The sequence below is a fragment of the Trematomus bernacchii genome, unplaced genomic scaffold (genome assembly GCF_902827165.1).
Source record: "Trematomus bernacchii unplaced genomic scaffold, fTreBer1.1, whole genome shotgun sequence".
Taxonomy (NCBI): Eukaryota; Metazoa; Chordata; class Actinopteri; order Perciformes; family Nototheniidae; genus Trematomus; species Trematomus bernacchii.
The window spans coordinates 4,810,965-4,827,387 of record NW_022988007.1 but is presented as its reverse complement, the minus strand read 5'-3'; the positions used below and the strand labels follow the sequence as shown (position 1 = coordinate 4,827,387).

The 16,423-nt window shown below is 42.5% G+C and overlaps 2 protein-coding genes and 2 non-coding genes across 4 annotated transcripts in view; 1 reads left to right on the top strand and 3 right to left on the bottom strand.

Annotated features, from left to right (window-relative positions):
- Positions 1 to 232: 232 nt before the first annotated feature.
- LOC117472153 lies at positions 233 to 1,158 on the bottom strand. The gene is made up of 2 exons (XM_034117287.1): positions 390 to 1,158; positions 233 to 307 (listed from the first exon to the last, which is right to left on the bottom strand). Exon 1 carries the CDS (start codon positions 1,156 to 1,158, stop codon positions 547 to 549), a length of 612 nt encoding a protein of 203 aa, XP_033973178.1. The 3' UTR covers positions 233 to 307; positions 390 to 546.
- A 2,040-nt stretch (positions 1,159 to 3,198) lies between these two features.
- LOC117472152 overlaps positions 3,199 to 16,423 on the bottom strand; it is a 16,330-nt gene continuing 3,105 nt past the window's right edge. The window contains exons 2-6 of the mRNA XM_034117286.1: positions 4,248 to 4,771; positions 3,958 to 4,160; positions 3,813 to 3,878; positions 3,638 to 3,738; positions 3,199 to 3,555 (exon numbers count right to left, since the gene is read on the bottom strand). Coding sequence (XP_033973177.1) covers positions 3,199 to 3,555; positions 3,638 to 3,738; positions 3,813 to 3,878; positions 3,958 to 4,160; positions 4,248 to 4,771 — 1,251 coding nt within the window. The remainder of the gene's footprint in view (positions 3,556 to 3,637; positions 3,739 to 3,812; positions 3,879 to 3,957; positions 4,161 to 4,247; positions 4,772 to 16,423) is intronic.
- trnag-gcc lies at positions 6,491 to 6,561 on the bottom strand. Its single transcript has one exon. It is a non-coding gene; the product is annotated as a tRNA-Gly (tRNA).
- LOC117472206 lies at positions 7,009 to 7,125 on the top strand. The gene has a single exon (XR_004554889.1). It is a non-coding gene; the product is annotated as a U5 spliceosomal RNA (small nuclear RNA).

The window sequence follows — 16,423 nt, the reverse complement described above, 5'->3', positions numbered from 1 at the left end:
GAGTAAATAGATTCTTAATATCACAGTTGTTCTTCACCTTGTTCTGATGTTCTCAAACAGGAACCTTCCAGAAGCATCGGCTCTGAGTCTGAAGTATCACCTGTGTACTGCAGCGGCTTCACGTGGCTCTCCACCAGCGTGGTGTGGAAGAACTGCTGCGTGAGCTGGTGGAGAGTGTACTGCTGCTGGCCGCTGTAGCAGTTGATGCCGCCCCCCCCCCCCGCTGCCGCCTTTCCCCGGTCCTCGTTCCACCTCGTGAGCCCCTCCAACAGTAACATTTGGAGGAATGTCCCCCTCGCAGAGGAGCCTGCAACATGACACACAAACGTCAGGATTTTACACCCAGGGAGAGAGAGAAAGTGTAAAACTCTTAGAGCACGGTGCCTCACCCGGGATGAACCTGTGGAGGTGCAGGTGGAAGGACTCCAGGGACGTGGAGCCGCGGGCACAGCGGTAGACGGACAGAGACACCCCCCCCCCGGGTCAGCTGTCCCGTCTTGGTGTACAGGCGGAGACCAGCAGGATCCTGAAGGGGAGAGGCTCTGATTATTCAGTGTCTGAATTCATGTCTGAACATGAAACATGTTGAATTGTTTCCTGTAAGAGCTGTAGCTGAATGCAGGGGATGTGATGCCTCTGTGTCTCCAGGATCTCCTCCATGCGGCGTCGGTCCAGCAGGGGGACGTTCATGGCATCGGTGGCCCCCTTGAACGCCTCCACCGCCTCTCCAAGGAGACGCTCGGTCTCCTGAGCCCCACGCGTGCGGCGGCGGCAGTGCCGACCCAACTCCTTGCTGGACGGCGTCCTTCTGGACTCGTCCGCCTGCAGGGCCGTCTCCAAGAGGGACAGGTCCTCCGGGTCCCACTCGAAGATGCAGCTGGAGAGACGCCGCATGAACTCGGGGTAGAGGAAGTGGCTCTCGGAGGTCACGCCTACTGCCAGTCGGCGTATAAAGTGCCAGATGTCCAGCCTGACAGCCAGGCGTGGCCAGGCGGGGAAGAGAGCAGCTGCAGCGCAGGTGCCTCCGTCCCTCCGGCAGCAGTCCCTGTCCACATACAGGACCTGTGGAGGCTCCTTCCCTGCCAGCCGGTACCGGTCCTGCAGGCCCTGCACCATGTCTCTCAGGCCGTAGCCCTCAGCGGCCGTCAGCACGGACATCAGGACCTGCCCCAGCTCGTTCCCCACGCTGCTCATCCACAGAGCGGTACCAGCGTCTGCTCCCACCAGCTTCTTGGTCACCTGTGTGAAATGATCATATAATCATTAAAAAAAAACATGTAGTCTTATACTCTGATTGCCTTTTACACTGTTACATTGTATTGTTAGTCTTGAATCATTTATCAGTTTCTTTTAAGACGTTCCTCCACAACCTGCAGGGGAGAAGAGGGTCTCCTCCATCAGTCAGGGTGCAGCCATGACACCTACAGTGTACATAAGTAACATTACATTTCTCACCTTCTTGGTGGAGTCCATTTTGAGAATGGAGCCAAAGGTTGAAGTCACCTTGGCGTTCAGCTCCTCGATCCTCGTAAAGGACTCCAGGACGAAGGTGGACAGAAGCAAGCCGCTGCTGGGGACAGGCACCATCTGTGGTGGAGGCTGAGGAGGTGGCATCTGCACACCTGCAACCTCAAACCTCCTGCAGGTGTTTAGGTAGTGGATGCTCCTCGTCATCCACTCTGCCGTGTGCTGCTACACCAGGTAGGAGTGCAGCTCGCTGGCGCTGTAGCCCAGCGTGCGCCCCTCCATTTGAGCCAGCACCCTCCGGTCACAAGAGAGCCTGCAGCACAAACACAGACGCAGAGGTGAACACCAAACCATCTCAATGTCCTTCAAACACCACTGTGTCCAACAGCGTGATGTTTACCTGTAGGTCAGCACAGCAGGGAAGAGCAGCTGGTGGTCCAGGTCCAGCTGGCTCCTGATGTTCGCTGCCCAGCCGGCACACTTCTTTTTGCAGGAGCTGGGACAGAAAGGTGTATTGGTGTATCTGCTACTACTGCTACTTATAGTTATAATCAGTGGCGACTGGTCATTAGGGGCAGGTGGGGCACAGCCCCACCTAGTGTCAGCAGAAAGTATTACAAATAATGATTACAAAAATGCAAAAAAATAAATAAAAAAATATATAAAATATATTTTAAGATCATGTTTAATCATCTGATTCGTCTGTACATTGCTGTTTTAGTCTGTGTTCTTCTAATTAGTGTGTCTACAGTCACAGTGTGTGCCTATTGAGCTGTTTAGAGCCATGTGGGACAAAACCTGATTATGCCCCTTCCTCTCGCTGTGAAGTCAACGGTGACTGTAAAAACTTCACTGCGCATGCTCAGAGTATTTTGTAATGAAATGTGTGTGGCAAAAAAATAATGACCAGAGGGGCATGGAGCTACCATCCCCACCATACGTCATCTCAAATCATTCAGAGCTGATTGGCTGTAAGTACGTGTGCCGCGAAAAGTGTGCTGTGTGAAGAGGAGACGAGAGAGCTGCAGTGGCGCGTCCTAAAACCAGGAAGTAAGCACAAAAAAGCAATGAGATTTCTCCAGAGGATTTTAGAAAATAGCTCGAAATAAGATCTGTGGGAAACGTACCTGTTAGATAAATGCACGTTTTGATTAGCCGGATAACATCCACATGTCTACCCTACTTATATAATTTTTTTATCATAAATCTATGGATTAGATTTATGATAGACTTTTGAAACTACAAGAACATAAGGAGGACTTTTACAAAAAAGTAATAGAAATGTTTGTCCAGAAGGATAGGCAAATGGACTTCATCTTCAAGTCAAGGTAAGACCGCCATTTTATTGAAAATGGGATCTTACTAAGAGAGAACAATTCAATATTTAAATGATAAAATGACATTTTTTGGGTATCCTTTTGTTGAACTGTCTGTTTAAAATTAATCGAAGCATCAGACAAAAAAAGCTTTTGAAAATAATATTATATTTTGGTTTAGGTCAAAATATAATATTTGTAAACCTGAAGAGTCAGTGCCAGTGCCTCACCAGCCATGAACCTCACTGCACGTCACTGCAGAAGCTTATATATAGACATCTAAGTTTTTTGTGCCCCACCACTTTTGTACATATAAAAACGCCACTGGTTATAATCATAAAAAAAAGTACTTGTATTATTTTACAATGTCTATTTAACCAAAGCATCAAGCACACAGAGTATGCTTGTAAATGTATCAGTACCTGCACTCCAGGTACTCCGTCCCCATGTAGTACCAGCCTTTGGTGTCCAGAACTCTGCGCACGGTCTTGTAGAGACCACTACCCGTCATCTTGTGTGCGCAGCTTGGGCACTTCAGGTGGTACTGCCACATTTTGTTCGGCGCCCAGAAGAAGAAGGGCCGCTGGAAGAAAGCATCTGGGGAGGAGGGCCGCTGGGAGTACTTCAGCCGGGGGCCGGGGGGGTGGTGCCACAGCTGATAGTCCGTGGACAGGACGGGCCACCCTGACTTGTAGCCCACAAACAGAGCCCTGCTGACCCACTCGTGCTGCTCTACAGGGAGGCTGCTCCTCCAGGCTGCCGGCAGGACCAGCTGCAACACACACACAGGTCACTGAGCTGCAGCTTCACACTACACACTGATACTAGATGTTTACAACAACATTATTACAGACCTGAGGGGGAGGAGCGACGAGTTGAAGAGGAGGTGGTGCCAGAGCTCTCTGCTGCTGGGCAGGACGAGGAGGCGGCGGAGGAGGAAGAGGTGGAGCAGATACTGTGCACAGCAGAAAAACACCCAAATAGATTTTATTATACAAAGCTTAATAATGACTCGAAGCACAGACTTACCTAAAGCAGCCTCCACCTGAGCCGCAGCCTCCACCATCAGATGGTCGTCTTCGTCCTCTGAGGAAGCTGCAGACACAATTTAAAAAATGTTCACTCATCACACATCACCTGACTGACAGTAACACTCCACTGACATGATACATACACAGGAGCACTGGCTTTCTCTTCCTCCGCTGTTTGGGGGGAGATGTAGTGGAGGGGGAGACAGCTGAGGAGGTGGCGGCTGCTGATGCAGCTGAGGAGGCGACAGGCTGCTTCTCCTTGTCCCTTCTGTCTATGTAGTCCTTCAGCTGCGCCAGTTGGGACCCGGGCCTCCTGACGGGCTGCCTCCTGAGCCACTTCCTGTACCTGACATTGAGATTGAGAGGCAATAGTTAGATTGATATCACATCAAGTGTTTCTACAGCTAGTGATGAAAGTCACACATGGCCTTACGTGCTTGGCTCCCTCTCCGCAGTGTCGTACAGGTCCCTGTACGTCATGGCTGACCAAGCCCCAAAGCCCACCAGCTGCTCGTGCTCTGCAGCCGTGCCCGGTGCTCTCTTCCTGCTCACGGCTGCCATCACTGGGGCGAAGAGGCTGGCGTACTCCAGCAGAGCATCTTTGTTCCACATGAGGGGGGTGCTGCTGACATCCCCCCCCTCACGCTCTCCCTGATGGCCTGCCAGAATGGTTGCCGTGAAGCCCACGTCATTTGACAGCAGCCACTGGAGAGTCTGACCCCGGTACTGACCAAACTGGAGCTCGGTCTGGCTGAGGAGCTGCCAGCGGTCCACCGGGTTGCCCCCCAGCGCTGTGACCCTTGACACAGCTTGTGCCTCAGCCAGCTCCCTGGTGTCGGAGGTGAGGCTGCCCTCTTCAGGTTGTCTTTCGAGACTTTGCCAGCTTCTGTGCTGGCCATCAGCTGCAGGTCTGATGTACCAGCCTGGAACGCGAAGGACGGTTTGTGATCCATTGTTCTGAAATCACATCAAACACACGTCAGAAGCTAGCAGGCAAGTACTTCACAAGTACATGTCACATCAAACATACGTCAGAAGCTAGCAGGCAAGTACTTCACAAGTACATGTGAAGTACAGCAAACACCTTGAACCTTTAACCTAGTTAGCATACAAACAAAGCCTCTCTTTGGATGAGATGGACCTTTGAATTCAGGTGTTAAAGCAGCAGGACAGAAACACAGATAGTACACAGGAAGAACAGTCTGAATAGAAATAAGAAAAATAACATGAGTAAAAGCTGGTTCTGATTTAAAAGAGAATGCTATCTTATGCTAGACAACACTTTTCCATCAGCTCAACAGTAACCTCAGAGGAGGTCTGACTTTAAATGAATGATGGCCTTCATATGTTAACTTTAGTTATTACAGTACTTCATTAAATAGCCAAGTGTCTATGACTGTTAACCCTCCGTCCACATCTGTGAACGGATGTAAGCATTAACTTCATGAACATATACGTTAGTGCAAAGTAAAAAGCGTTACGTGTTTGCATCAAGCAAAGTGCAGGAGCAATGCATGTTGTTGCCGCAGTTCTAAGACTGTACATGGCGGAGTGGCAGCTTTTAATCACGAATGGTGCATATAAATGTTAACTTCATAAACGTTAGCACATAGTAATAAGCATTAAATGACAAGTATTTACGGATTTCAACGGCCAGAAAGCTCCGGTGTGTTGCCGGCGTAAAGCCTCGGTTTAGCGGAAACTTTTTACCAATGCGAATATGCGCGAACGTTAAAAGACAACACATTGGCATTCATCTACTGTAATAATAGCAGAGGACAACAAAATACATTCCCATTCATCTGTTACTGTTATATTACATTATAACGGACTGTCTTACCTTTTCAAAAACCGCTCAGTTGTGAATGAAGCCTGGAAACTGAGTGAAAACTCCTCCCCGCTCCTCCCCGTTTCAATGAAACGACAGTGGGACAACCAATGGGTGGACACAAGATTAAAGTGAGAATGCCATAAGAAATGAACGGGAGGGGCGGGGCTAAAGTGGGACTGAGCAGCCCCGATTATCCTCGCCCCCTGGGCGCAACCTCATTGCCAATTTGTATTGAATTTTCAAAATTAAATCCCGATTCCTAACAAGCAGAGGTGGAAGCAGTACTCAGAACTTCCAGTTAAGTAAAAGTGAGGTTGCTTGTCTTGTTTTATACAGTATTTTGTGTTTTTGTCCAATCGGGGGCACAAACTGCAGCATAGCAGCAGGGGTCTTTTTTGGACTCAATGCCTGGAGTCACCCAATAGCTTTACTCTCTAATTGTGTGCAAGTTCAGATTCCAAACAACAGTGAAGCTATGTTGCATTTGCAGAGAATGGGAACCTAGTTTTCCTCTTAGCTTACAAAGATTCTACCACTCATTCGCCCACATTCACAAGACATCGTAACTACCACTACGCTGGCGAGGTCAACAGCACGGTCAACAAGGTGGATTTTTCAACAGATATGCTATATGCTCTAAGTCATTTAAGAAGGGATACAGTACACTGGTCATCCCTTACAGTGATTTGATGTCAAGCATCTTACTGAGATCTCAAATTAATAGGAGTCGGCACAGAGAACATCCCTCTTTACTTGTACACTCCAAAGACCTGTGTGTTTGCTGTAGCAGAGTCCAAGTGGTTTAGGCATTGTACTTTATTTTCAGACAACAAAGAACTGTCTATTGCATTGGCCGGGAATCGGACCCGGGTCTCCCACGTGGCAGGTGAGAATTCTACCACTGAACCACCAATGCTGAATTATAAAGCCAAGCCACCATACGGCAGTTGAGGCGAAAAGTTCAGCCAACAAAGACTGTTTTTCAAGCAACCACGCTTCTATATTTCATTATAAGCTCTATATCCGTAAAGACATTCCAGTGTTCCTCCCTTAAATGGATGTGATGTTTAGCATCAAACTAGTGTTTTCTAATGCCACGGAGTCAGCACGTATAACATCCCACACAACTAAAGCGTATTACTAAAGAGATAGGTTCCAATCGGGGGCACAAACTGCAGCACAGCAGCAGGGGTCTTTTTTGGACTCAATGCCAAAGAAGCCACAGGTGAGAGCCACAAACCATGCTCGCGCAGCTGGGGGAAAGGGTGTGGCCTGGGATGTGGAAAAGCCAAGTGAGGGTCACCGCGAGGGTTTGGACTGGGACAACTATGGTGGTGTCTGTTCTCGAGGACGGCCTCCACAATTACTCTGGTTTCTCTTCAAAGCGTATAAGTCTTTCGCCTTTTACTAAAGACTTCCGTGGAGAGGAACACCTACGAGTTCAACCTATTATTGGTAGGCTTGGCCGTTTGGCTGAGCATTCTGAGTTTGTGAAAGACAAGAAAAGGGTTAGGGTTAGGGTTAACCCAGTTACTTAGTGCCTCTGTTATGCCAGGTCAAAAGAGCCGCACCAAGACCGGCGGTGACTGCGCAACGAGTCCGTCTCTACGACATGTTACTCCAGCTGCATATCAGTTTACTCCACTCAAATGGCGCAAAACTCGCGTTCCATGGACAGACGTGTAATACACTCAAATTACAATAGATGGAGCTCTAGACTAATTTATAAAATTTGTAAAAAATGTTGTTAACACTCTGGGTGTGTGAGACGAGTGAACCAAAACGTAAAACCTCCGCAATTAAAACAGTTTAATCGAGTTTGAGCACTAATATACCCATGTTTTGAACACTTTAGCGGGGTAAATGTGTTATCTTTTCACCCTGGTCCTGAATTAAAACAGTTCCCCCGACTTTAAACACTAATGTGCCCATGATTCAGACACTTATTCATGGGTAAATGTGTTATCTTTTCACCCTGGTCCTGAATTAAAACAGTTCCCCCGACTTTAAACACTAATGTGCCCATGATTCAGACACTTATTCATGGGTCAATGTGTTCTCTTTCCCCCCCTGGGTGTGTGTGAGACAAGTGAACAGAGTCAGCCTGCAAACAAGCAGCAGTCTGCTGTCATTTGAAACATGTTCCCCGACTTTTTAACACACTTTTACCCACGTTTTGAGCACTTATTCCTGGGTCAATGTGTTCTCTTCCCCCCCTGGGTGTGTGTATGTCTGCCTGGAAGTGTGATATGCTGCTTAAAGCAGTGATTCTGCTGTTTTTAGTTTATTGTACATTTAATAAATTAAATATGATTAATATGTACATTGTTCTGTCTATACTGACACGTTTATGTCCATAACTCCGTATGTTTATGTCGTCCAATGTACACTGTCTAAAAACGACAATAACGAGTTAATTAAAACATTTTGGCCGCTCATAGGTGGCCTGCCATGCGCACCTTGAGTCCCCGGGCCCCCTGACTTAAGCACACGGCCTTGGACAAAACCCCATGTGCATAACTGCCAGACAAGCGTGCCCTTGGTAACCTAAAAATATGAAAAGTGTCTGAGTGTCAGGAGTCCGCAGTTGGATGTGTAAGGGCGGATGGTAGACCACCACAAAATCCACCCCTTGTTAGTCTTACCAAGGGCACGAGGTTCTGGAGGGTGTGAATATCTGGGTTTAGTCCGCAGTTGGATGCTTAAGGGCGGACGGTAGACCACCACAAAATCCACCCCTTGTTAGTCTTACCAGGGGCACGAGATTCTGGAGGGTGTGAATATCTGGGTTTAGTCCGTGGGGGAGTGCTTAACTGCGGGGGCCCGGGGACTCACGGTGTGCAAGGTTATGGAGGTGCCACTGTTAGGGGGACAAGCTGGTGGTCATTAGTCCGTCCTTCGGGGCTCTGTGAGCGGGCAAAGAGAGGTGGTTTTCCCGGTCTCCGCCCTGGAGGTGTGAAATAAACAGAGTCCCACTGTTAGGGACTGGTGCTGGAGGTCTCCTGCATTTAAACAGATTCACCAGTTTATAACATTACTTTAGCCCTGATCAGAGCCCTGTTTTCTGGGTAAGACAGCGAGGTGCTGTACCCTGGGTCTCTGGGTCTATGGGTCTCTGAGACCCTGCTAAAAGCAGTGAGTCTGCTGCCTGCATTTAAACAGATTCACCAGTTTATAACATTACTTTAGCCCTGATCAGAGCCCTGTTTTCTGGGTAAGACAGCGAGGTGCTGTACCCTGGGTCTCTGGCTCTCTGAGACCCTGCTAAAAGCAGTGACTCTGCTGCCTGCATTTAAACAGATTCACCAGTTTATAACATTACTTTAACCCTGATCAGAGCCCTGTTTTCTGGGTAAGACAGCGAGGTGCTGTACCCTGGGTCTCTGGCTCTCTGAGACCCTGCTAAAAGCAGTGACTCTGCTGCCTGCATTTAAACAGATTCACCAGTTTATAACATTACTTTAGCCCTGATCAGAGCCCTGTTTTCTGGGTAAGACAGCGAGGTGCTGTACCCTGGGTCTCTGGGTCTATGGGTCTCTGAGACCCTGCTAACAGCACTGATTCTGCTGTTTTTAGCTCATTGTACATTTAACTAATTCAATATTATTAATATGTACATTATCCCGTCTATACTGACACATTTATGTCCATAACTCTGTATGTTTATTGAGTCCAATGTACACCGTCTAAAAACGATAATTGTGACTGAATTAAAACAGTTTGACAGCATTTTAACACTCATGTAGCCATGTTTGCAGCCCTGTTCCCTGGGTAACAATTGAATTACCCTCTCCTGTTGAATTAAAACATTTCCCACGGCTTTAAACACTAATATACCCATGATTCAGACAATTATTCCTGGGTAAATGTGTTATATTTTCACCCTGGTCCTGAATTAAAACAGTTCCCCCGACTTTAAACACTAATGTACCCATATTTTGCCCACTTATTACTGGGTTAATATATCATCTTTTCCCCCTGGGTGTGTGTGGCACCATCTGGTGGAACATTTGTGAATTACACTAAAATCCAAAACTTTAATGTTTTTTATCTTAGCGAAATAATGGTTTAATGACCCCAATGTAATGATCATTTATGATTCTGCAGATGTTGTCTACACGTGTATCACAACGGCTTATTTTTAGAGTGATTTGGAAAACTCGGTTAGCGAGGTTTATTTTTGTTAATATGAGATGCACTGTTTTCATGTCCCATGTACATATCTGTACATATGGCCTCACGCACTACCAACATATACTAACAGGGAGTTGATAAGTTATAAAATGTAACTTTTTTTACAAGGGTCCTCCCATATATACTAATTTAACTTGTTTGATAAGGGTCCCCCCTTATGTCAAATTTAACTTTTTTGATAAGGGTCCCCCCTTATGTCAAATGTAAATGTTTTGATAAGGGTCCCCCCTTATGTAAAATGTAAATGTTTTGATAAGGGTCCCCCCTTATGTAAAATTTAACTTTTTTGATAAGGGTCCCCCCTTATGTCAAATGTAAATGTTTTGATAAGGGTCCCCCCTTATGTCAAATTTAACTTTTTTGATAAGGGTCCCCCCTTATGTCAAATGTAAATGTTTTGATAAGGGTCCCCCCTTATGTCAAATTTAACTTTTTTGATAAGGGTCCCCCCTTATGTCAAATGTAAATGTTTTGATAAGGGTCCCCCCTTATGTCAAATTTAAATGTTTTGATAAGGGTCCCCCCTTATGTCAAATTTAAATGTTTTGATAAGGGTCCCCCCTTATATCAAATTTAAAAGTTTTGATAAGGGTCCCCCTTATGTACAAATGTTACTTTTTTGATAAGGGTCCCCCCTTATGTAAAATTTAACTTTTTTGATAAGGGTTCCCCCTTATGTCAAATGTAAATGTTTTGATAAGGGTCCCCCTTATGTACAAATGTTACTTTTTTGATAAGGGTCCCCCCTTATATGAGTTGATAAGTTATAAAATGTAACTTTTTTGATAAGGGTCCCCCCTTATGTAAAATTTAACTTTTTTGATAAGGGTCCCCCCTTATGTCAAATGTAAATGTTTTGATAAGGGTCCCCCCTTATGTCAAATTTAAATGTTTTGATAAGGGTCCCCCCTTATGTCAAATGTAAATGTTTTGATAAGGGTCCCCCCTTATGTCAAATTTAACTTTTTTGATAAGAGTCCCCCCTTATGTAAAATGGAAATGTTTTGATAAGGGTCCCCCCCTTAAGTAAAATGTAACTTTTTTGATAAGGGTCCCCCCTTATGTCAAATGTAAATGTTTTGATAAGGGTCCCCCCTTATGTCAAATTTAAATGTTTTGATAAGGGTCCCCCCTTATGTCAAATGTAAATGTTTTGATAAGGGTCCCCCCTTATGTAAAATGTAAATGTTTTGATAAGGGTCCCCCCTTATGTAAAATTTAACTTTTTTGATAAGGGTCCCCCCTTATGTCAAATGTAAATGTTTTGATAAGGGTCCCCCCTTATGTCAAATTTAACTTTTTTTGATAAGGGTCCCCCCTTATGTCAAATGTAAATGTGTTTGATAAGGGTCCCCCCTTATGTCAAATTTAACTTTTTTGATAAGGGTCCCCCCTTATGTCAAATGTAAATGTTTTGATAAGGGTCCCCCCTTATGTCAAATTTAAATGTTTTGATAAGGGTCCCCCCTTATGTCAAATTTAAATGTTTTGATAAGGGTCCCCCCTTATATCAAATTTAAAAGTTTTGATAAGGGTCCCCCTTATGTACAAATGTTACTTTTTTGATAAGGGTCCCCCCTTATGTAAAATTTAACTTTTTTGATAAGGGTTCCCCCTTATGTCAAATGTAAATGTTTTGATAAGGGTCCCCCTTATGTACAAATGTTACTTTTTTGATAAGGGTCCCCCCTTATATGAGTTGATAAGTTATAAAATGTAACTTTTTTGATAAGGGTCCCCCCTTATGTAAAATTTAAACTTTTTTGATAAGGGTCCCCCCTTATGTCAAATGTAAATGTTTGATAAGGGTCCCCCCTTATGTCAAATTAAATGTTTTGATAAGGGTCCCCCCTTATGTCAAATGTAAATGTTTTGATAAGGGTCCCCCCTTATGTCAAATTTAACTTTTTTGATAAGAGTCCCCCCTTATGTAAAATGGAAATGTTTTGATAAGGGTCCCCCTTAAGTAAAATTTAACTTTTTTGATAAGGGTCCCCCTTATGTACAAATGTAAATGTTTTGATAAGGGAGTCCCCCCTTATGTCAAATGTAACATGTTTTGATAAGGGTCCCCCTTATGTAAAATTGTAACTGTTTTTTATAGGGTCCCCCCTTATGTACAAATGTAATGTTTGATAAGGGTCCCCCCATTATATGAGTCTAATTATAAATAACGTTTTGATAAGGGTCCCCCTCTTATGTCAAAAGATTTAAGTGTTTGGAGTAAGGGTCCCGCCCCTTATGTCAAATGTACACTGTTTTGATAAGGGTCCCCCCTTATGTCAAATTTACAATGTTTTGATAAGGGTCACCCCCTTATGTGCACATTGAAATATGTTTTGTAAGGGTCCCCCCTAGGTCAATGATAAATGATTTGAAATAAGTCCCCCTTATGTACAAATGTTAATTTTTTGATAAGGGTCCCCCTTATATCATTTGAGTTGCATAAAGGTCCCCTTATTACAAATGTTAACTTTTTTTGATAAGGGTCCCCCCTTATGTAAAATTTAACTTTTTTGATAAGGGTCCCCCCTTATGTCAAATGTAAATGTTTGATAAGGGTCCCCCCTTAAAATGTAAATGTTTTTGATAAGGGTCCCCCCTTATTATCAAATTTAAATTTTTGATAAGGGTCCCCCTTATGTCAAATGTACTTTTTTGATAAGGGTCCCCCCTTATATGAGTTGATAAGTTATAAAATGTAACTTTTTTGATAAGGGTCCCCCTTATGTAAATTTAATTTTGATAAGGGTCCCCCCTTATGTCAAATGTTACTTTTTGATAAGGGTCCCCCCTATATGTGATAAGTATAAAATGTTTTGATAAGGGTCCCCCCTTATGTAAAATTTAACTTTTTTGATAAGAGTCCCCCCTTATGTCAAATGTAAATGTTTTGATAAGGGTCCCCCCTTAGTCAAATTAATGTTTTGATAAGGGTCCCCCCTTATGTCAAATGTAATGTTTTGATAAGGGTCCCCCTTATATAAATTTAACTTTTTTGATAAGGTCCCCCCTTATGTAAAATGGAAATGTTTTGATAAGGGTCCCCCCTTAAGTAAAATTTAACTTTTTTGATAAGGGTCCCCCCTTATGTCAAATGTAAATGTTTTGATAAGGGTCCCCCCCTTATGTAAAATGTAAATGTTTTGATAAGGGTTCCCCCTTATGTCAAATGTAAATGTTTTGATAAGGGTCCCCCTTATGTACAAATGTTACTTTTTTGATAAGGGTCCCCCCTTATATGAGTTGATAAGTTATAAAATGTACTTTTTTGATAAGGGTCCCCCTTATGTAAATTTAACTTTTGGATAAGGGTCCCCATCTTATGTCAAATGTAATGTTTGATAAGGGTCCCCCCTTATGTCAAATTTAAATGTTTTGATAAGGGTCCCCCCTTATGTCAAATTGAAATGTTTTGATAAGGGTCCCCCCCTTATGTCAAATGTAAATGTTTTTGATAAGGGTCCCCCCTTATTGTACAAATGTTACTTTTTTGATAAGGGTCCCCCCTTTATGAGTTTATGAAGTTTAAAGTACTTTTTGATAAGGGTCCCCCCTTATGTAAAATTTAACTTTTTTGATAAGGGTCCCCCCTTATGTCAAATGTAAATGTTTTGATAAGGGTCCCCCCTTATATGAGTTGATAAGTTATAAAATGTAACTTTTTTGATAAGGGTCCCCCCTTATGTACAAATTTAACTTTTTTGATAAGGGTCCCCCCTTATGTCAAATGTAAATGTTTTGATAAGGGTCCCCCCTTATGTCAAAATTTAAATGTTTTGATAAGGGTCCCCCCTTATGTAAAATATAAATGTTTTGATAAGGGTCCCTCCTTAAGTAAAATTTAACTTTTTTGATAAGGGTCCCCCCTTATGTCAAATTTAAATGTTTTGATAAGGGTCCCCCTTATGTACAAATGTTACTTTTTTGATAAGGGTCCCCCCTTATGTAAAATGTAAATGTTTTGATAAGGGTCCCCCCTTATGTCAAAATTTAACTTTTTTGATAAGGGTCCCCCCTTATGTCAAATGTAAATGTTTTGATAAGGGTCCCCCCTTATGTCAAATTTAACTTTTTTGATAAGGGTCCCCCCTTATGTCAAATGTAAATGTTTTGATAAGGGTCCCCCCTTATATCAAATTTAAAAGTTTTGATAAGGGTCCCCCTTATGTACAAATGTTACTTTTTTGATAAGGGTCCCCCCTTATATGAGTTGATAAGTTATAAAATGTAACTTTTTTGATAAGGGTTCCCCCTTATGTCAAATGTAAATGTTTTGATAAGGGTCCCCCTTATGTACAAATGTTACTTTTTTGATAAGGGTCCCCCCTTATATGAGTTGATAAGTTATAAAATGTAACTTTTTTGATAAGGGTCCCCCCTTATGTCAAATGTAAATGTTTTGATAAGGGTCCCCCCTTATGTCAAATTTAAATGTTTTGATAAGGGTCCCCCCTTATGTCAAATGTAAATGTTTTGATAAGGTCCCCCTTATATCAAATTTAAAAGTTTTGATAAAGGGTCCCCCTTATGTACAAACTGTTACTTTTTGATAAGGGTCCCCCCTTATATGAGTTGATAAGTTATAAAATGTAACTTTTTTGATAAGGGTTCCCCCTTATGTCAAATTTAAATGTTTTGATAAGGGTCCCCCCTTATGTCAAATGTAAATGTTTTGATAAGGGTCCCCCCTTATATACTAATTTAACTTTTTTGATAAGAGTCCCCCCTTATGTAAAATGGAAATGTTTGATAAGGGTCCCCCCTTAAGTAAAATTTAACTTTTTTGATAAGGGTCCCCCCTTATGTCAAATGTAAATGTTTTGATAAGGGTCCCCCCTTATGTAAAATGTAAATGTTTTGATAAGGGTCCCCCCTTATGTCAAATGTAAATGTTTTGATAAGGGTCCCCCTTATGTACAAATGTTACTTTTTTGATAAGGGTCCCCCCTTATATGAGTTGATAAGTTATAAAATGTAACTTTTTTGATAAGGGTCCCCCCCTTATGTAAAATTTAACTTTTTGGATAAGGGTCCCCCCTTATGTCAAATGTAATGTTTTGATAAGGGTCCCCCATTATGTCAATATTTAAATGTCTTGATTAAGGGTCCCCCCCTTATGTCAAATTGAAATGTTTTGATAAGGGTCCCCCCCTTATGTCAAATGTAAATGTTTTGATAAGGGTCCCCCTTATGTACAAATGTTACTTTTTTTGATAAGGGTCCCCCCTTATATGAGTTGATAAGTTATAAAATGTAACTTTTTTGATAAGGGTCCCCCCTTATGTAAAATTTAACTTTTTTGATAAGGGTCCCCCCTTATGTCAAATGTAAATGTTTTGATAAGGGTCCCCCCTTATATGAGTTGATAAGTTATAAAATGTAACTTTTTTGATAAGGGTCCCCCCTTATGTAAAATTTAACTTTTTTGATAAGGGTCCCCCCTTATGTCAAATGTAAATGTTTTGATAAGGGTCCCCCCTTATGTCAAATTTAAATGTTTTGATAAGGGTCCCCCCTTATGTAAATGGAAATGTTTTGATAAGGGTCCCCCCTTAAGTAAAATTTAACTTTTTTGATAAGGGTCCCCCCTTATGTCAAATTTAAATGTTTTGATAAGGGTCCCCCTTATGTACAAATGTTACTTTTTTGATAAGGTCCCCCCTTTAAAATGTAAATTTTTGATAAGGGTCCCCCCTTATGTCAAATTAACTTTTTGATAAGGGTCCCCCCTTATGTCAAATGTAAATGTTTTGATAAGGGTCCCCCCTTATGTCAAATTAAATTTTTGATAAGGGTCCCCCCTTATGTCAAAATGTAAATGTTTTGATAAGGGTCCCCCTTTATCAAATTTAAAGTTTTGATAAGGGTCCCCCCTTATGTACAAATGTACTTTTTGATAAGGGTCCCCCCTTATATGAGTTGATAAGTTTATTAAAATGTAACTTTTTGATAAGGGTTCCCATGTCAAATGTAAATGTTTTGATAAGGGTCCCCCTTATGTACAAATGTTACTTTTTTGATAAGGGTCCCCCCTTATATGAGTTGATAAGTTATAAAATGTAACTTTTTTGATAAGGGTCCCCCCTTATGTCAAATGTAAATGTTTTGATAAGGGTCCCCCTTATGTCAAATTTAAATGTTTTGATAAGGGTCCCCCCTTATGTAAAATTGAAATGTTTTGATAAGGGTCCCCCCTTATATCAAATTTAAAGTTTTGATAAGGGTCCCCCTTATGTACAAATGTTACTTTTTTGATAAGGGTCCCCCCTTATATGAGTTGATAAGTTATAAAGTAACAAATTGTAAATGTTTTGATAAGGGTCCCCCTTATGTACAAATGTTACTTTTTTGATATTTTTGATAAGGGTCCCCCCTTATGATATAGTAAAATGTAACTTTTTGATAAGGGTCCCCCCTTATGTCAAATGTAAATGTTTTGATAAGGGTCCCCCCTTATGTCAAATTAATGTTTGATAAGGGCCCCCCTTATGTCAAATTGAAATGTTTTGATAAGGGTCCCCCTTATATCAAATTTAAAAGTTTTGATAAGGGCCCCCTTATGCAAATGTAAACTTTTTTGA